This window comes from Falco cherrug, chromosome 13, assembly GCF_023634085.1.
Source record: "Falco cherrug isolate bFalChe1 chromosome 13, bFalChe1.pri, whole genome shotgun sequence".
Lineage (NCBI taxonomy): Eukaryota > Metazoa > Chordata > Aves > Falconiformes > Falconidae > Falco > Falco cherrug.
The window spans coordinates 31,991,238-32,011,748 of record NC_073709.1 but is presented as its reverse complement, the minus strand read 5'-3'; the positions used below and the strand labels follow the sequence as shown (position 1 = coordinate 32,011,748).

Sequence of the window (20,511 nt, the reverse complement as noted above, 5' to 3'; positions counted from 1 at the left end):
AATTAATTTCGCCTTTGTGGTTTTAAATCATGCACTGAAATGTAAATGCTCCCTGTATCCCTATGCAGGGTATGTAAAGTTTTTCCTCCCCGCTGCTCCTGGCTGATGAAGAAGCGAGCAATAAATTGCAAATGCCTGAGGAGGGATCGAGTACAATGAAGCACCACAGGGCACATACAAACATCGTTCATTTGATAAAAAGTTATTCTCGTTATGTCAGAACATATTCACGTTTGCCAGAAAGCGCAAGGCAGGCAGAGTTCATATAGATAAAACCACCTGTGTATATGTTACTCCGTTAATTAAGGTTAGATAACGATGACTTAAAGCTATTCCCCTTCCTGCACAGCCAGCCATAGTTAGGCCATTTATTAATTGCATGGCACTGCAGCGTCTAATCCCGGCGCCACAAAAGCCCTATCTGCAGCATTTAGAACAGGATTCATTTTTAGCGATGCCAAAGTTCAGCCCAGAGAATTCTTACCCTACGAGTCATTATTTTTACCATTTCCCCATTATTTCTTGGCCAGTTTAGAGCCATTCAGAAAGTACCATAAACTGTGGCACAGCCCACTCCCTCTGCGGCTGAGCAAACGAGAGGTTGCAACGGAGGAGGACGCTGGTCCTTCATTATTTTTTGAACTCTCGACCTTTTTGTTCAGTAAAACTATTTGCGCTATGCTAGTTATTTTGTGAGCGCTCTCCTCTCCACTTACAGGGGGAGAGAGAGAGAGAAAGGGAGCAAACAAGTTACAAATGACTGTCATAGCTCAGGCACACGCAGCTGCCAGCGTATCCTTCACCCACACAATCACTTCATCAAAATAAAGCGCAGTGATGGAAAGAAAAATCACAGCCGTTTGGTCTCTGACTTGGTCATCAGTTTTTCCTCCCGTTCCACACCCTTCTCCTCCTTTCCGTCTGGCTGCCGGCGCTGTGCCTTCAGCAGTATATATTGATTATTTCTAGACTGGCACGTTTTAAAGCTTTCAGACCTTCCTTCATCTTAACAAGCCTCATTTGTTAACAACGGCTCCTGCGATGCTCGCTCGCTCGGAGCGTGGCTTTTTGCCCCGGCAGCCAGGACCGCGGGGCACGCTGCGGAACAGAGAGCGTTAGGAAGGCGCCTCAAAGGCTGCCATGGGAAACTCCTCCCGCACTCACAGAGATAAGCGACTGCCAGCCAGAGAAAAATCCTCCCCGGAGTGAGGGGAGAGGAGGTCTTTCTGTCCAAGGGGCTGCAGGGACGGCGCAGGGCGATGGCGTGATGCTGGGCAGGCACGACGGCAGGGTCAGCAGCCTGGTCGCCCCGACTGTGGCCACGCCAAGGGGCAAGTCACGGGATGCTGAGATGCATGGCTGAAAAAGAAAACAGAAAAGGGGAATGTAAGTAAATACAAATGTCTTTAACAATAAAGAACACATTTTGCAGCCTATTTCCCTTTCTCATTAGGAATGGATTTTTTTCAGTGTCCTTTATTATTTCCAGATGTTGATTTTTTTTTTGCACTTCTCTTTTTCCACGACGTCTGCTTCTATTCGCTTTTTAAAGTGTGATGTTACAGATTATTCAGCAGGTTTTTTCCTGTCACAAAACAAAAGGATGTTTGAAGTTCACCTGCCAAATATTTAACTTCAGTCAATAAATGTCTGTGAAGAAACCCACTTTCGCAGATGGAGCTCTCATCCTGTTACAATACCCTCAGCGTACCTGTCAGAGGCTGTAGCCTTCACCTTTTAGTACTGTTCCAGATACATGATTTTCAAAAAAAAAAAAAAGATGCTGATGTTAACAAAAACACACATGCAAGAAGTGGGGGGTTGAAATAGATACTGGCTCCCCTGCCCCTGTTATTGCCCGCTGATCCCCCAGATAACTGCTAGGGATGGAGGAGGAAAATCCAAAGGGATTTTTCAAAGCTGTTTGTACAATGTCATGCTAACGAGAGGAAATGCACCCTCTCCTGTGTTACACCACTGATGCTTTTACACCTGCACAACGCAATAAAGTAATCCTTTCTCCCAAGTCCTTTTTTGTTCTAAAGAGTGCTCAAAATTCCTTCTTATGAGTTAGGACATTCTTCCTCCAAATTGCAGTAAACTCAGGCTTCAGGATAGATATGTTTTGCCTCCAAAAGGCTCCCATGGGACGCACATAAACGTAACCCAAACATTTTGGGTAAAAGTGGTACAAGATGCTATTGATCTCCATTACCACGTATGTTATGCGGCCCATAACATTTAAATTACAAGCACATGGGGTTCAGATATGCGAAAGGAAATACCATTTTTAGAATATTGAAATTGCAAACAAGAAAGCTAGCTGAAATAAGTTGATCCTAAATGCATCAGTTGCAGTGAACCCAAAAGCTGCGACTCATCTCAATTTATCCTCTTCTGTCTGAAAACAATCTTCCCATTTATCAGATTAACTCAGTCCCTCAGCATCTCATGAACAGTAGTTGCGGCTTAATTTCTTCATTTTAATACCTTGAGGGTGTAAGGAAGAGAAATCCTATCCTATTATTGACAGATTTCATAGGCTGTAGCTATTACCGGGTCCTTTGTTGCTTCGAAAATCCCAGATCAAATCTGCAGCAAAAATTCTGCTCAACTTTTGTGTCTTGCTGGGGATACCGTTATCTCTTCCCATGGTGAAGTTATTGATAATAACTTCCTACTTACTCCAAGGTGCAGTTCAAGGTATTGACTTTGGTACTTTTAATCCAGATACAGCTTGGTCCTCAGCTAGCTGAGGATGCTGACTTGCCACCCAGCCATGTCCCCCAGCACCCTGATGGCAGGGCTTCGCATCGCCTCCACCAGCACAGGGAAGCAGCAGCACCTGAACCAGAGATGCCCCCGGGGTCTTCCCTATCACTTGGCACCAGTTAAAACCCTCAAGCACATCCCCTCAGATGAAAACACAAAGGTCCTTTTTTTGAAATATTGGAGTGTGGGGTCAGCTAACAGGGGATGGCAAGGAAACCCCTCCCTTCTGCAAAGCACAAAGCCAGTGAATGCTTAATAGACAGCACTCGCATTCCAACACACAGAGAAAAGCATAATTTTATAAATATGTTCCTCGTTGCCTCTCCAGCTCCAGAGGCCATCGTGGCTTCAAAACCGTTAAGCTATACATCCTCTAAATAAATTCTCTGTGTGACACCTGAGCATGTATCTTACACGTGCCACTTTGCATGGTGGGGTCGTACCAGGCAAGTATCAATGAACTGTTTCAAGCTCAAAAAAAGCAGATTTACCTACACACAGTGTGACAAAAACAAGTAAATAATCCCTTCAAAATAAGATGAGCTCTTTAGCCAAGTTATTCTGGTTGTGGACAACACCTGGTCATCATATTTTCACCTTTCCAGAACAACTATGGACCCCATATGCTACTCCATGTCAATTATATTTCCAGGAACCGTGCTGTCCATTGCACATAGGCTATACAGAAATTTAACGCAAACCCCTGCATACTGTGCACACAGTGGCGAAGGCGTCCCATAACGATACCATATGAGTTTTACCATTTCTTGTACAAATAATGTAGACAATTCTTCAAGCATTTTTCCATAAAGCATAACAGTCTCACAGGAAAGTACAAATTCTCTGCAGTTTAAGCAATAAAGCACATATGGTATATAAAATATCCTAAACATTTGTAAGCCTCTGTGACATCCAAGTAAGATACGGCAGATTTATCTCCGTATTTTACAGCCATAGTCTTTGTATCTCCATTCTGTTTATTACTTAACTATGCAAAAAACCTGGAAGCATACCTTCTATGTAAAATACTGCTTGATTTATGTTGATTTGCCTCAAATTTTATTTTGAGACTACATATGGCCACACTTACATTTAACGCTGCTCTACCTCTCTTAGATACAAAAAATAAAATAAAGTTCTCCAACCTATACCTCTGAAATAAACATAAGCAAAAGGCACAACTGATGGGAAATAAGAATTTCTTGGCTTTCGCTTGTATTTGGGATATATACACGGATTAAGTCTCCCACTGCATTACTCATTTCATTACTTTTAGAAAATAAGGAACTGGTGTAATAGTCAAAAATACACACCGACTTCAAAGTGTAATGTGAACTTGTATTTACATTGCTCGCTCTCTGGGGCATAGGCACAGCTGGGAGAAGTTCAGAGCTTGCAGCTAATCTGTTTAATTTGGAATTCCTTACTCTTGGCCCCAAGAGCTGGAGGAATTAAAGCTTTCAGCTTTTGACAGCGCGCACGTCCCCAGAGCAAAGGCAGGCGTAACCCATGCGAATGCCTCCCGCTCCCACTTGCCTCTGCCGTGAGCCGAACAGGAATTCACAGACAGGGCGGCTGGAGCTTGCACGGGCAAGTGTGAAAAAACAAATGTTTTTAAGGGCATCAACGCCAGGCATCACGGGATGTTCCCAAGCGGAGACAACACTTACTTTCTTCGCTGGGGAAAAGGATACAGCTTTTTTTTTCTTTTTTTTTTTTTTCCAGATACTGAAACAGCCTCTAGTGAGGATGGTGTCACACGGTTTGGGACACGGGGTCTCCCCACACGAGGGCAAGTACCGATGCCTGCAGCACGGGCGCTGTCTGCGCACCAGGAGAGCACCCAGCGCTCAGGAGGGATGCTACACAGAGGCAGCGGACGAGGGAGGCCTGAAGACATGTGGGTTCCTCTGCCTCTCACAGCCACATCTTACGCTTTAAAGGCGGTGAGCAGAGATGAGGTTCCCGCGGGAGAGAAAACCTACGGGAAGCTCTCGAAGGAAAAATGAAAGAAAAGCAGCAGTGCTGCCAGATTTGCAGCTCTGCTAACTATCCCAGCCCGCTCAGCTGTGGTTGAAGCAGGTCACCCCCAGAGAAGTAGCTCTTCTTGCTCACAACAGGAGGTTAGATGGTGAGGATCTTCCAGTTCATATGAAAATTTCGCATAGCTATGGAAAACAATTCCCATCTTTGCACTGAAATAATCACCCAAACCTCAGCTGCTACGCACTGTAAATAAACTCCTTTTCATGTCTCGACCCATTCTAGGAGACCTTCCCTAACACGCAGATGCGAAGCCAGATCAAAGCCGCCTCAAAAAGACAACCCAACAGCATGCACGATCCATCTGGCTGGCTACAGCTGAGCCCCCCATACACCCTAAGCCCCAATTCCCACACCCTCTAGCACTCAGACCAGCTTTTCTCCACCACAGGCGAGTCAGACTAGCTTTTCTCCTTCAGTATTATCTCAGCTGGGACTAGAAATCAAGGCAGGACAGCCCAGAGACAACGTTTTACTGGAAGTGCCTGTAGGATTTTACAGGGATGGCCAAAGATGCCTTCTACAGGAACTGGGAGGCTGTCGTAAATCACTGCAACAGCCACCTGGGATCTGCACCACCGCTCCTCTCAAGACTTTCTTGCAGAGTTTATTATCACAAAAGTAAATTTCAGAATGGGATAAAATAAACCAAACAGAATAAACTACAAAGAAATAAACTAAAATAGAAACCTAATGTAAGTGTCATTGGGAAAGGTACCGGAATGGATACCTGAAGCCACTCTCGGAGGTCATTCAAGAGTTTCTCCATCGGTGCACAGCCAAGCACTGAGCTGTTCCTCTTACCCTAAAGGCCACCCCGCTCACCTGAAGGAAACTATAAAGTTACTGGCAGCAATTGCTATACTGCTTGCTGTCACCTCGCCAGTACGCAGCCACATTACAGAACAGATGAACCACCGAATGCGACAGCACAGAGAGGTCAGTCAAAAGCCAATCTCCAGCTGCAAAATGTTCAAGGATCACACAGCTTCCAAGAAACACTTTCTAACATTTAAAAAAGAAACAAAAAAAACCCCCAAAACACAACAAAAACCCCAAACCAACAGTTTTCCCAATCTACAGCTACATGGAACTATTTTGTTTCAAGAAGATGCAATCACGTCTTGCATCACACCACCAACTGAATAATTCTGATACATAAGGAAGGGCCAAAACCAGGTACACTTATAACCCATTATTTTTTCAGAAATGTAACAAAAGTGACAAAAAAGACGCTTATCTTTGGTATATCATCACATCTAACCACAAGAATAGCAAACACCAGTACCTGACACAAGTCTAAGCATCTTTTTCAGGTCCATCAGTTCTATTTTCTCAGTCAGTTCCTCCAGAAGAGACTCAGGAAAGAGTCCCAGCTCGGATGTCCGGCATTTTCCTGTTCACGGGGTGGGTTTCCTAGCTCAGGAGGTGACAGACTGTGTCAGGTCTATGTGACATATGTCTGGTAGCACACATTTCTGGGCACCTGGAGTCAGGTCAGTAATGGAGACGGCAGGACGGGCTGTACCCATGCTCGCCTCCATTGGCTGGCAGACACGGGGTGGTCAGGAAAAACCTCAAGAGGACACAACCTGCTATCAAAGACAGTAGGAGCATTTTTCCTAGCTTGAATGAGAACAGTATTAAACCCTAAGAACGACAAAATAGTTCATTACATCGTACGGTACACCTTTAACAGAAGAAAACTCTCTTTTCCTAAAAGAAATAATAAAAAGCCTGATCAAATCAGCATTAACTACTCAACGTTTTCATTCTTTTCCCTCCTGGATATCACTGTGCCTTTGAAGACACATCACTTGTTGCAAGATGCCATTGCAAGGTGTGATGCAAGATGTTACTGCGTCTTCTCAAAACAAAATAGTTTTATGTAGCTGTGGATTGGGAAAACTTTTTCTTTTAATGTTAGTGCTTGTTGCAAGCCTGTGATCTGTTGATGTTTTGTAGCTGGAGATTAGCTTTTGATTGACTACTCTGTGCCGTTGCACTTAATTTCTTCCCATTATATAGTTAGACAAGATATCTAAATAATTTTTAATTCGCTTCACTGCGTATATGCATGTTTCTCTCATGTATACAACACACCTGTCCACAGGGCCTTTCCTCCTACAAACGAAACCCCGCAATCAGAAGATGGATGAGGAAGAGGCAGAGGCTGCCGGGCTGTTGAGCTGCGGGGAGCAGCGTGGGTGCACCCCTGAAAGGTGCTTCTGTTCCTGCTCCCATTCAGTTCACTCAGCCAGTCCTGCTTTATCCCCTCTGAATCGCGCTCCTCTTCAGCATCACCATAGTGATGCATAACTTACGCTCCACCAGATAGTGGAGAGCCAATGGGCAGTTGCAGAAGAGCCTCATGTAAACTGTTTATTGCCACTAGCTGACATTTTACTAGTACAGAAGGCTTGGATCGTTTTGCTTTTTTTTTTTTAATTAAAAAAACCAAACAAAACTGGCAACAAACCATCAGCAGAGTGCTCTGGCCTGGAAGCGACAGGAAAATGAATTTATTTTTACTTACAGTACTTCTGCAGCTCGCTAAGTTAATGGAATGTTACTTCATCTACTGAAGCAGTTTTTAACTGTGTTTAGGAAATTTGTTATTCTTAGGAATGTACAAACATCCCACAAAAGTGCTCTGGTCATGGCAGCACTGCAGAGGGCTCTGGCAAGTATTTTAACATCCCAAATCCTTCCCTCTCCCCTCCCCCTGAGCAAAGGCAGAGATTTATAATATGCTACCGAGCAGCAGAAATGCAGTTACAGGTGGCTGTCCCACTTCCGTCAAATGAACAGCCTGTTTTTTTAGGATGAAACAGGCCTCTGGATGAAGAAAAAAATAAATAAATAAAAGGCCTGAGTGCTCTGGCACACAGCTCACATATCAAAATATTAAACTGCTCATGGTCAGAAACAAATTTAAACCTGGTCCTCTGCTAGTGTTTGCAGCGTCCAAGGGAAGCGGTGGATAAAATGCCACAAAGAACACACAACACAAAAGCACACTCCAAAAACTCTTGCCGCTAATCTCAGCAGTGAATAACAAATAGTAAGGAAGCTAACAGAAATACTATATTTAGCATGTTAGCTGAACAATATAATAGTCTTTTTTTTGGGGGGGGGGGGAAGGGGGGGTCAGAATCAGGTTTTGCGCCTGCATTTAAAAACCACCTCGTGCTTCAGTGTCCAAGAAACACATGCTAGGACCTTCTGGGAGAGTAACCACGATGTAAGATTTGCAGAAGTCTTCTAATCGTGCAAAGTGCCGCCTGACAGCAATTAATGCCATTTTCTGACAAACCAACTCTCTCGTCAGCTGCGGGATCCTCCCCTTCTTCCTGCCTTAAAGCCTTGGAAAAATACTAGCGCTAACGAAGGAGCAGCACAAATGAACCCTTCTTTGTTTATTTGGGTAGACGTATTTTTAATAGCTACTGATGACAGCAGAGTTCATAATGCCATCACCCAAAAAAGCCCCATTTGGTTTCCACCCCCAAAATAAATCTTTTCCCACAGCATTTTCTCGCTGTAGGCGCACTCTCAGCACACTGAGCCAGGCAGCTCGGCGTTCCGTCTCTCACCTACCACTTTTTCTTCTTCTTTTACAGATGTACAAGACTCTCAGCCTCCAGACAGGGAACAGGGAGTTAAGAGCAAAATGAATAGTTCATTTTTAAGAGCCCCAGGCTCCAAACCCTCTGTTCCCTCCTCCCCAGACAAGTCACTACCACTCTCCAAAAAAAGCCAAGTTCTGTTTGCAGAGAAATCAGCGAGGGTTGCGCGTACGTGCCACCTCGGTGAGAAAACACTGGGCAAGTTCAGTGCGGACTTCTGAGCTGGCTTGAGCCAGGCTCCCGTAAAGTACCTCCATCAGCGTTTTTCCCAGCGCATTTCAGAAGCACTGTTATTTGCCACAAGGATCAGAACACCTACATATTTTTAAAAAAACACCCTTATTGAAAAGCCCCCTTCGGTGAGTACTTCAAGCCAGAATGTGAAAACTTTCTAAATTCTTCCTCATCCACCGTACGCTTGAAATAGCATCTCTGGAGCTCACACTAGGGGTGCACCCGCTGAGTACAGCCCAGTGCTGCTCATCCTCCTGCATCCGCTCCGCTTGTTTTCCCAACACCCCGCGCCCCGCTCCATGTGGCACTGCTTCCCAACACCCCAAGCCTACGTGCACGGTGCAACATCAGCAGCTGAACCACAGGAAAATATGAGAAAGGCTCCAGGAATTCATTGTGCTTCAAGAATTAAACAAATTTTTAAAAAACCTTCTCGATCGCCCCAACTTCCTCCCTGACAGGGCAAAAGCCATGGGAACTTGATCCTGTGGGATGCCCGTCACCCAAAGCCCGCTGGTGGCTGCAGAGGTTGAGAGCTCCGGGGCCCCCAGGCAATGCAGTCCCCTCATTACCACTTCTAACTGAAAAGGAAAGGAAAAGCCCCCCCCTCCCAAAAAAAACCCCCCAAAAAAACAACAAAAAAAGGAGGAAAAAGAGAAAAAAGGAAGAAAAGGGGGAAAAGTAAAAAGAAAAGGGAAAAAAGGAAAAAGAAAAAAAGAAGAAAAAGAAAAAAAGGTTAAAAAGTAACAAGAAAAGGGAAAAAAGAAAAAAGAAAAAAAGGGAAAAAAGAAAGGGGGAAAAAGAAAGGGAAAAAAGAAAACAGAAAAAAGAAAAGGGAATAAAGAGTAATGAAAAAGGAAAGAAAAAAGAAGAAAGAAAAGGAAACAGAAAAGGCAAAAGAAAAAAGAAGTTAAAAAGAAAAAAAAAAAGAGAGAAAAAGGAAGAAAAAGAACAAAAAGAAAAAAAGAAGAAAAAGAAGAAAAAGAAACAAGGGAAAAGAAAAAGGGAAAGAAAGTCTTTTTTTTAAAAAAAAAAAAAATAAAAATCCCGTTCCCAAAGCAAAACAAAGCCGCCCGTGCCCCGGCCCGCCCCCCGCCCGGCGCTGCGGGCTGCGCAGCAGCCGAGGGACCCCGCACCCCCGGCGGAGCCCCCTGCGCCCCGCGGGTCCCGCTGCGCCCCCCGCCCCCCCCCGCCCGCGTCCCCCGCCCGCGCCCCGCGCCCGGCCGCTCCTCACCCGCCGCCGCCCGCCGCCATGTGCCGCGCTCCGCCGGCAGGGGGCAGCAGGGGGCAGCAGCGCCCGCCCCGCCCCGCCCCACAGGCCGCGGCGGGCCTCGCGCCTGATTACAGCCATCATCATCATTATTATTATTATTACTACTATTACTATTATTATTATGGTGTGACCCGTTATCACCCGCCTGGCGGGGCAGCGCCGCGGGGGCTGGGCCGGCCGACATGGCCCTGCCAGCCCCGCACGCACCAGGCCCCAGCCGCCAGCCCGCTCCTCCGGGTGGCACCGAGGCTGCCAGGTCACCCCCCGCCGAGGCCGGGGAAGAACCACCCGATGAAACGCGCTTGGCGGCCCCAGGAGCTCCAGCAGCTGAGGAGAGCGGCTGCCCGACTGGCCGAGCCACCCACACTCGGCCCCTGCGATGCCCGGGCCAGGCCAGAGGGAGAGAGGGCAGAACACATCCTCCGGCCGGCCGAGGGGACAGGGAGGCAAGGCGGGCGAGAGCGTCTTTGAGGGCCCAAAGGACAGAGCCTAAAGGACACCATGTCCTGGGAAGAGCTTCAGTTCCTTCCCACTTCAGCTGACTTCTCCAAAAGAGTTTCTGGAGTCCTTGTCACGGGTGTGGAGCCTCCACGCCCGTAACAAGGACAAGGACTCCAAGATCACCGTCTTTGGTTGCCCACCCTTGCTAGAAATCTCTCTGCTAGCACCATGCTGGCTGGAGACCCTGGGGTTTCCTCCACAGCCATTTAGCTTATACCAGGTCAAGAAACTTGCTGGTTTCTGAGAAGATCTCAAGCCAGGGCAATTTTCTGAGGTGTATAAGAACAGCCCTTTCCTTCTCTGCAGCATCAATCTTCCTATCTCCAAAAGGGCAAAGGATTTCTTGGTGTCCAAATGTTCCTGTCTCAGGACAGGGACACCTAAAAAAATAATTAAAAAAAAAAGTACCTGTGCTTTAATAAAGGTGAGACTCAACCCCTGGGAAAGAACTTTATGGGTGGGGGACCGGCCAGAACAACATTACTGCTGTCCTCAGGAGTAAGAGAATATGAGTTGCTGTCAAAGAGGGGTGAGGAAGGGCCAAGCTGCTGAAAGACTTGGGAGACTCCGAGGTGAACAGCCACTGGTTTGCAGGGATGGGGACCTCTTGGGGACAGGCTTGGAGGAAGCACGTTGGCAGGGTCTGGTGAGGACACGAGACAGTGCCACGTGACAGGCATGACCCAAGGCTGGTTTTCCATGGGGTGAGAAGCAAATGTTTTACAAGTTCTGAGGTTGTCCGTAAGTCATGTCGGAGCAGACGGGCTTTTCTGGCAGCTGAGCTGAGGCAGGCTCCAAGACGTTCAGTGGTGTGAGGTGGGATGAGCAGTGGCTCTGAAAAGCATGAGGCAGCAAGGATTTCTGTCGATGCTGAAGGACAGCATTTCCAACAAGACCCTGCAGCATCTCAGTGAAGCATCACTTTTTTTGCTTCAGGGTAGCCACCAGAACTGCCGAGCCTGCCTAAAAACCAGCAGAGCTACGGAAAGACCAAGCTGCAGGGTGGGAGGACCAAGGCCAGGCCAGGCCTCACCCTCCATTCACCCTCTGAGCAAACACCTCCCAGCTCCAAGAGAGGACAAGTTACCTCATGCTGCAAAGTTCCTCCAGAGATGGGAGTTACCCCAAAGACATATAGCACAAGGGTTGGCAAAGGAATTAATTACCAGCAGGATAACAGAATTATCTGCAGTAATAAAAATTCCTTATCCGTTACATGGCGTGTTTCTAGAGTGCACCTACCAGAGGTGGCAAGGTACCACACCAAGCCTGCTCCCAAAAGGACAGGACACACAGATGGAATGTGTTGGATGAAGGGGGGAAAACCACCTATAAACCCCTCCAAAGCGTTCCCAGGGGCACAGAGCAGAGCTGCCAGGGACTGCAGCTACTTGAGGTGCCCCTACAAAAAGCGAGGGGTAGCCATGCTAGCTCGCTCACAGCAGCCAGCTCCAGTTTCTATTGCAATGCAATAGAAAAAACAAAACCAAACCCAAATTTCTTCCCAAAGCACCATCCGTCCATTTTAGCTCCCCTGCTTTTTCACCGTTGACATTTTCCTTGTACTTTAGAGAGAATAAGGAGGATGTCCTTCTGTAAATTGCTTTCATTTGTCCTACTTACCTTCTCTGAAAAGTTTTCTGTTTTCTCTGAAATTAAGCCACCCTACTTACTTGCTCTGCGCACAGGAAATATTATGCAGGCTCTGGCTGTCTGCATTTGCAATGAAAGTGTTCAATACAGCTTTCCCTACAAAGAAATTCTTCTGTAAGCTTAATGCCATTACAAAATATTGCACTAGAAAGAACATTGGCCATTCTCAATTGAAAAAAAAAAAAACCAAAGCATTTATATTATCTCGGTTTTCAAAAAATACAGTGCCTAATACAGCTATAGCCAGGTCTTTGTTCTTAAGTGCTTATCATTTCAAACCGGGCAAGATACTGGTTGCTAAAATCATGCTCCCAATGAATTTTACATTGAAAATACATAATTGCACCTGAGGGCTTGCTACCTACCAGCTTCCGACAGAACGCTGCCGCTGCTCCCATTGCCATGCCAATACGGCATAAGGGACGGCAGCAGTTCACAGAGGAAGGATTTGAGGATCTCCTACACAGACAGGAGAGGGGAAGGAAAGGGCAGTGGTCTTCTCCTCTGGTAGCCTGGAATTTTTGCACCATCATCTAACCTGTAACTTGCAAGCCAGTAAATTGCTAATTTACATCTTTTCTCTCTTCAAATGTCTGTCTCCTGCAGCGCCAGCCCGCGGCCCCCAGGCCCAGAGCCGCAGCCACGGCAAGTACAGGGCTGGGTAGCACTGCTTGCTGTACCCCAGCGTGTAGCCCTGGGAGAGCCAGAACCTGATCCCAGCCTCTCCCTCTGGAATTCCATCCCAGTGAGTCTCCTGCCTTCTCCCAGGACACACCCAGTCTCTTGGCAGAAGGAACCAGAGGATCAATACCTCCCTGTTTTGCCACAATGCCAGGAAGTTAGAAATACCAATTTCTACTCTTTTCTACGTACTCCAAAATGAGCTCTTCAAATCCTCATGTGCTCCTGCACAACATTCAATAAATCTTTTTGCCTTTTACCTTCCGCATTAAGCCCTTTCTAATAGTTTTCAAGTGGGAAGGTTATTAATTTCTTGCATCCCTTTATCAAGGTCAGCATCTGTCTAAAAATAGCTCAGATTTTTCCTTTGCTGAGACACATGTACATATTTTCAAGATAAGACTGTTCTTCTCCAGTAAATTCTGCTATCATTTTCTCTTCCTCCAAAATAACTCAGTGCAACATAAACTCAAGCAGCAGAGGGGAAAAAACCATATCTGATACCGAGATTTAAAAGTCCTCAATATAATTAGACTTTAATGAATAGCATATGCAGAACAAATTAGAACTATTAAAATAATTTCTACTGTAAATACAGTTTGAAGAGTATTTCACATAAAGGTACAGTATTCTGTATTGCTACGGGCAGTTATTAAACTCATTCAGCGTTTTACAATGCCAGCACAGTCAGTTTACGTTACTGCACATCATGTTAAGATCAACAGAAATATAGTCAGCATACTCCCCTTTTGATAAAATGTTGACTGTTTATGACTACTTTGGACAAAAGTGAAACCTGTCAGTTCACATCTGGCTAAAACCAAATATTCTTAATTGGAGACAGAAGAGCACTAGTTTCTAGATTTATTTTAACTCTTTGCTCTACTACTTTGCATTTTAGCAACACATTTCTGCAGAAGTCCATCTTAACTGAGAATTCAAACCAAAATGCAAAAGTGAGAGTCAAATTTTTCTTTCCCTTTCCTTTAATAAATTAATTTTTCACTTAGTACTATTGCTAGTAAAAAACCCTCACAAGTTCAGCGTATTCAAGTACTGTATAGTCACCACATATGAACTGATTATAGAAATGTAGCCTACTCAGGTTCTTTTGTGAGAGGTTGAGTGCTTGTTGGCTACTTGACCTCCTGGGCTAGACTGATAATCTGAGAGGAATTTGTTCTTCTCCACTTGTTTGGACTGAAAATAAACCAGACTTCCCACATGTCAAAAGAAGCTTTTGGCAAAACTGATTCCCTCCCAAGGCAAATATTTGCTGTGTCCAACACCACATACGCTATACGCAATGTGAAAGTTACCAAGCAGAAGGCACGTCAGGGCTCCAGCTCCAGCATTACAGCTGTTCCTCATGCCAAAGGCTGCAGTTAACGACAATGCACTGAACTCAGTTCAGACCTTCTCAACAGGCTCATCGCTTCGTTAACATCATCTTTCCTGAATAAAGTGTCTGCGTGTACTATTCATCAAACTGAAGCCTTCCAAGTCCAAGAGGAAGGAAATTTGAAGCTTTAGCTGGGGCGGGGGGGGGGGGGGGTGGGGATGACGACAGGGGACGCAGGGGATGACACAACACCGACAAGGATTAAGACTCTTTTTGTAGCAGAAAGTAAGGGGTGCGGATGTTTAAGGTCCCCCATACTCATTTCAGAAGCAACAAACTTTAGGCAGAGAAAGCCTGCGAGAAGCTACACGCCACCCCAGACCAGCTTCCAAGTCAACTCAGGAAGGAATCCATAGTGCTTAAGATGACTGGGAATTACCTGGGCTCTTAATTTTGTGGTTTTAACTCTTCTCAGGACCAAGCTGTGTTGTTTATGGGAGACCATAAATACACTTTTGACACCCGGCCTGCATTTCAAAGGCTACTTCATTAGTTAAGACCTCTGTCCGTGTACAAAGATTTGGATTTACAGAGTGAAGGAGTTAAAACCAGTACAGATAAAGTAGAATTTCTACTGTTACATCTGCAATTTCAGGTGTAAAAAAACCCCCAAAGCTAAAACCCCCATAGGGCTGCTGGTGTGGTAGCTTGCACGACCCTCGTTGGGCTCATTTTGCAGCTCAGTCATGTAACCTCAGTGTTGCAGAGATGCAAGTTATTTGCACTGGAAGCTTCTGGAAGAAGCCCAGTGACTCTGAATGAGCATTGACACGTCTAAAGCTGCCCACGCACACGGCAGAGGCAGACAGCGAGAAATGCCCCCAGGCAAGTTTCCATGTGGCGGATTTCATAGCCCCAGTCAGGCCTTGGTTTATAAAGGTCCCCAAAAGCCCTTCTCTGTCCCCAAAAGTTCTTCTCTTCCCCCACCGGCACCCCAGCTAGCAGTTCTGCAGACACAATTATAGCTTTAAAGTAAGTTTCCAATTCTCTTGATTAAAAGAAACGTTCAGGAATTAGGGCAAACATGGCCTCTTCTAAACAAACATGGTTTTAATTCACTGCTGAGCAATACTGCAAGAAGTAACAGAGGCAGAAAACAGAGTGGGACAGAACGAGCATTCTTAACACAGCAGCATCCAGCCTTTGTGGGACAAAGTAATCAGACCTCTGGTAGCAATTACAATTTTTTACTGCCCTAAGCTTTATTTTTATTATGACCACGCTGTTGCTAAGATTGTGTTCTCGAATTACCTTACATACATACTGTATTAAAGAACAGGTTTGCCCAGTTTACAGGGCCAGATGGTTCTCCAAAGTTTAATATATTGGATTTATATTTTTAAGAAAAAGCATTCACATTGCTCAACCAACCCAGTAATAATTTCTCTTATGTCATGGTAGGTGATATAAGAAGTTTATTTCCTTTCCCGTATGCAACTGATGCCTCTGATGTCTGGGCAAATCTGTTCTTTGGAGTTGGAGGGGGACTGCTGGGTCCCGCCTGTGCCCAAAGTCAGCATCAAGGAAACACGCTGGGCCAAAGACCTTTCCCCACCACCGACTCAACTCATCTGTCAGCGAGGGAAGGTAGAGTAAAAAGAGCAGCAGGATTATAAGAACAAATCGGGAGCGAAGCTGGCTTGGTAAAACAGGAAAATACCCTGTGTACACCGCCAGCGTGTTTCAACAGAGGCGGGAAGGCAAAGCGTTTCAGTCTGGGTACTGACGCTGCTCAGAGTCCTACCAGATCACCTCTAGTGAGAAGATCCTGGCACCACTATTATTGAAATGTTGAGCTGGTTAAGAATGAACCTGAAGGAATTTGCAAAAGACATTACAGACACCATCGTTTTTCAATCAACATTTAAGATTATCAGTATTTAAATCACAGATATATAGTTACTATGTCTCTAACAATTTAAAATAATCACCTTATTTCAGCAGCAGCGAGATGACAACCTTGCACAGCTTACGTCAGCCTAAGACTCCTGTTTTGGAAGTTAATCTCTCGGGCAGGGAGACCTCTGACCTGCAGGAGCTCGAGGGCCTTTAAACCAGCCGACGGATCTGGTGCTTCTGGGGCCCTTTCAAACCTCACGCAGCAGTAGTTCTTAAGAGGGCAATCAAAGTTAAATTCATGCTTGGTTACAGAAAGTCACTATTTTGGACACATGGAATAGTTACCAAGGATGTATTTTCAGAATTCCAGGATAGCTAAACATCTTTAAATCTTTCAGAGTGTTAGTATAAGCTTAAAACAAAGTTCAGAATGAATTTCTGAATAAAGTTTTAAAGATCCAGACATTAAAACCATTAATAGGAAATAGTACTTGTCTGAATTATTGTCACTTACTCATGAGTATGAGCGATCATTCATGAGTTTCACAACGTTTTGGACAAATGAATTAAACACTCTAAAAATGCTTCAAAAACTTCAGTGTTACAATGAACTGTCTATTTAAAAAAATAACTAGCATTAGGATTTTTCTTTAACACTAGTTTTACATTATTGTTCTAGAGATTTTCCTACTTTACAAGTTTGTCATTAGCTTCCTGATTAATCAACTCGGAAGTATTTACACTGTAAATTTTTGAACATTAATTCCAGTATTAGTACAACTTCTTTGTCCAAATTTTGTGCTTTCCATAATAACCTGCACAGACCATTTCATAAAGACAAAGTAGTTAAAATTCGTTTTTCTTGAGAACTTGGACTCAAGAGACAAATTCTTCACTGCAACATTGAATACATCCTTCAGCTTTTTAATAGCACAGCTTTGTTCCGTAACCATTTTGATATTTAAAAGCATTTAAGATATTCAGAAACTGAGAACGACCTGGTTAGCGGGTGAGCACAAGCTAGCTGGGCATTTTCACTTGTTCCAGTTTCTAATGCCACCGAGTTAAAAGTAATATACTACACCCCATCACAGCATTACTACAACAGTATTCAAAACACTATTTTAAATGTTTTTCTAAGGTTCTATTTTTGTGTATTGATAGTTTACGACTGCTCAGAACTTACTTGAAGGCATTTCCTTGAAAAACTGAAGGCAGCTCAAGTGATCAAAATTGTCTCTTCTTGAGCATGTTTACTGCTGATTGGTGAGGGGGCCACACAAAGACATTTTTAAATAAACACTGCAAGGAGAAAATGCTGATAAACATACAATGGAATTGTACCTAAATGCCTATACTAATTCCAGTTTTGACATTGGGGGTATACTCTATTGCAAAAACAATCTGAGATAACAGACACATCTAACTTTTTAATGCACATTCTTAAGCATTCAATCTTCAAAGCATGTTTTTACTCAGACCAGAATGCAGCCACCTGTGAGAAGTAGCATCAGTAACAAGTTCAGCAATTCAATTCAGAAAGTTAGAGTAAGATAACTGAATTAGTACCTTCACCGCACAATGAAAGCCCTCAAAAAAGGCAGCTTCACAAGAAGTGGAAGAAAGCAGTTAGCTTCCACCCCTAACTGAAACAGCTGACGCTGTATCTGCTTCAATAAAATGCTTAGAGCAAGTAAACACTTCCCAACCCTCACTGGCACTACCACGTAGCTCTTAATTCCACACGATACTAGTAAGAAACCATGCAGGCTCACCCCATCTCCTCTCCAGTTTCATAAACTGCATCTGTTTTGTCATTAAAAGGCAAAACCTGTATCAGAGCAGTTCCGCAGCTGCGATCAATACAGAACAGATGCTTGTTTGCCTTTCAGGAGTCAAGGTGAGAAATGCGGTGTGGACTCTGCGTACACTGCAACATTTAGGTACAGAAAAGCAGCCTGGCTCAGACAGAGAAGCACTACTAAGAGTAACTAGACTAGTCTAGTTACTTATGCTCACCTCACTGGGAATAGCTGCTACACCTCACCACAGTACCACACTGTGCAACCTGGGTATAAGCAGAATTAAGAAAAATGTCAAGCTGATTTCACATAGTTGATTTTATTATTACGTCCTAATAATACATATCGACACAGCTGATATCAGAGTAAACCCTTATGGAACAAGTAAGTGCCATAATGCAAATTATGGAACAGAAGATCAGTGTAAAGCGGGGAGCAGCACAGCATCTGATAGGAAAAAAAATGCTGTGAAAACCTGTAGTATTAGACTTCACTTTAAAAAAGAGAATCTTAGGAAAGGCCTAAAGTTCACAAACTTCCCAAAACACAGGAAAAGCCATGTGCATCACCCTCCAGTGAATCCATCAGGACTTCAGTCCATAAAGACTTTTCACAAATTCAGTGTTTAAATCTTCTACGTATTTCATATTATTCTTTACTGTAAGAGAGCACAGTAAGCTGACCTATTCTACACACATACCGTTTCACTCCTTTGGGGCAAGTTACGATCACAATTTCCTCTAGCTTTAAACAGCTATTCCAACCAATATATATACATACATGTGTAAACAAAATGCCTAAGTAAGGGCTTAAAGCAATTTCATAGAAGTATCCCAGTTCAGCTAGTTGTGCTCTTTACTTCAAAAACCAAAGTGCCAAATACAAGCAGCAAAAGCTTCCACTACTGCAGTCTGAAATAATTATCCCACTTACTTCTGTGCATTCATAGAAATCATTTAAAGCCACAATTCCAATTAATTCAAAAGGGCTGAGAACAGGAATAATACATTTACAGTAACTGCACAGCTTGCATGGCCAGAAAAGTCTCAAAATTAATTTTATACTGTTATTAATAAGTAAAGGAATGTACACATGTTGACAATTTAACCTATAACTCAAAAATAGACAACTACTGCACTGATTCAAATTTGTTAATGCATAATCATATTTGAAAATATACAAAATCTGAAGTTATTACATCAAAATAAGACCTGGTTTTAAAAAGTGCACAGTAAAAACTGAAGGTAATTACTATATAAATTATCCACAGAGTGTGTAATTCCTGGTTTAGAGCCAACATTAAGTTCTGTTTTATTTGTTTCAAGTTCTAAATATTTTAAAGCCATTTACAGCACCAAATCAGTTTTTACTAGACCCAATACGACCCTCTGCTTCCTGGAATAAACAGGAATTGGACAATGAAAAGTCACTATCCACATCCTGTGCAGCAGCAGCTTCCGAAGACAGTTGATTAGCTGTGAGCTATCGATTTTTGCTCTTCTTAGAATTTCCCTGCAACAAGAAACAAGTGAACAGAACATTTAATTCAGACAGGAAAGTCTAGACAGATACACATAAACGTGACATCTGATAATTTATGCCTACAGCAACCAAAGTACAGTCAAACTGAGAATGAATAGTCTGTAGGTTTTTAATAACAGAAGCTTGGAACTGGATTGCTCTGAAAACCCCTCTATCTTTACAAGCATCACAAAGTACCCGATATTTCAAATGGGCCCGACAGAACCTCACTCCAATTGAAACCTGTGGAAAAGACATTTGAGTTATGTCCCAAGGCACTCCAATGTATTAACACTGCTAATAGTGTAAGGGCAGTGAAAGCACTTCAAATCATAATTCACCCTGAAGCGATGTTTCAAATGTAAGTATTACAGGATAACTGCCTCAAATTAAAATCAATCCCTCTGCCCTACCATTTTGTTCCAAACCAAATTCAACTTTAACTTGGTCTATACAAAATACTCCTAGTTTAGAAAAGAATTGGTTCTACATCTAATCAACTCAAATTTGACTGGCAACAATTCCAAAAAGCAATCATGTAGCTTAAGATAAACTTTTGTGCAACAATTACTTGTTAGCAACAGTCTGTCCTTTAAGGTAACATTGTTTTTAAGCTACCCAACAACTCTCTCCAAGTGATAATGGCTTTAACTGTATCATTTTGATTTCAACCAAGTCGCCTTCTACATTTGGTAACATTCAAAAATCCGCATCTACTGTTGTGAGATTCTGAACTACCTCCTTACAGACAGAGCACTACTTCAAGTCTTAAAAAGTACAAGTGAAGAATTCCAGAAAACATTTTATAAAAACATGAAGTGCCATGATAAGTATGCAGCCAAGAGCTTCCCTCTAAAAACACAAGAGCTTGTACGCCAAAAAGTAATCTTAAAGATTACAATGTCAAGTCTAAACACTCAGATACCTGAGGAAAAACAGTTTTATGTACATGGGGGCAAGAAGTTACTCTAAAAAATAAAAATTACCATCATGGAATCTTTCATCAAAACATGGATTTATCATATTTTTTAACCCTTCGGTGCAATCTGCTTCTGTGCATTCCGCAATTAAGGAGAATAATGGAAGTCTGATAGTTTCACAGCCAAACAAGTGAAGGGCAAAGTCCTTCACAACATCTGTTCCTCCCTAGAATTGTCAGAA

At 43.7% G+C, this 20,511-nt stretch overlaps 2 protein-coding genes across 6 annotated transcripts in view; both read right to left on the bottom strand.

The window, feature by feature from the left end:
- Positions 1-17,988, bottom strand: part of STON1 (stonin 1) — a 35,031-nt gene extending 17,043 nt beyond the window's left edge. For 2 of the 4 annotated variants that reach the window (XM_055725422.1, XM_055725423.1), the window contains exons 1-2: positions 16,120-17,988; positions 1,165-1,359 (exon numbers count right to left, since the gene is read on the bottom strand). The gene's annotated coding sequence lies outside the window, so the exon portion shown is untranslated. Of the gene's footprint in view, positions 1-1,164; positions 1,360-9,912; positions 9,949-16,119 lie in introns of those variants that run through there. The other 2 variants (XM_055725425.1, XM_055725426.1) reach the window with 1 other exon arrangement.
- Positions 17,989-18,129: 141 nt separating this feature from the next.
- PPP1R21 (protein phosphatase 1 regulatory subunit 21) overlaps positions 18,130-20,511 on the bottom strand; it is a 31,938-nt gene continuing 29,556 nt past the window's right edge. For both annotated transcript variants that reach the window (XM_055725421.1, XM_027806835.2), the window contains one exon: positions 18,130-19,341. In XM_055725421.1, the coding sequence (XP_055581396.1) occupies positions 19,312-19,341 (30 nt within the window). In that variant the 3' untranslated portion in view covers positions 18,130-19,311. The remainder of the gene's footprint in view (positions 19,342-20,511) is intronic.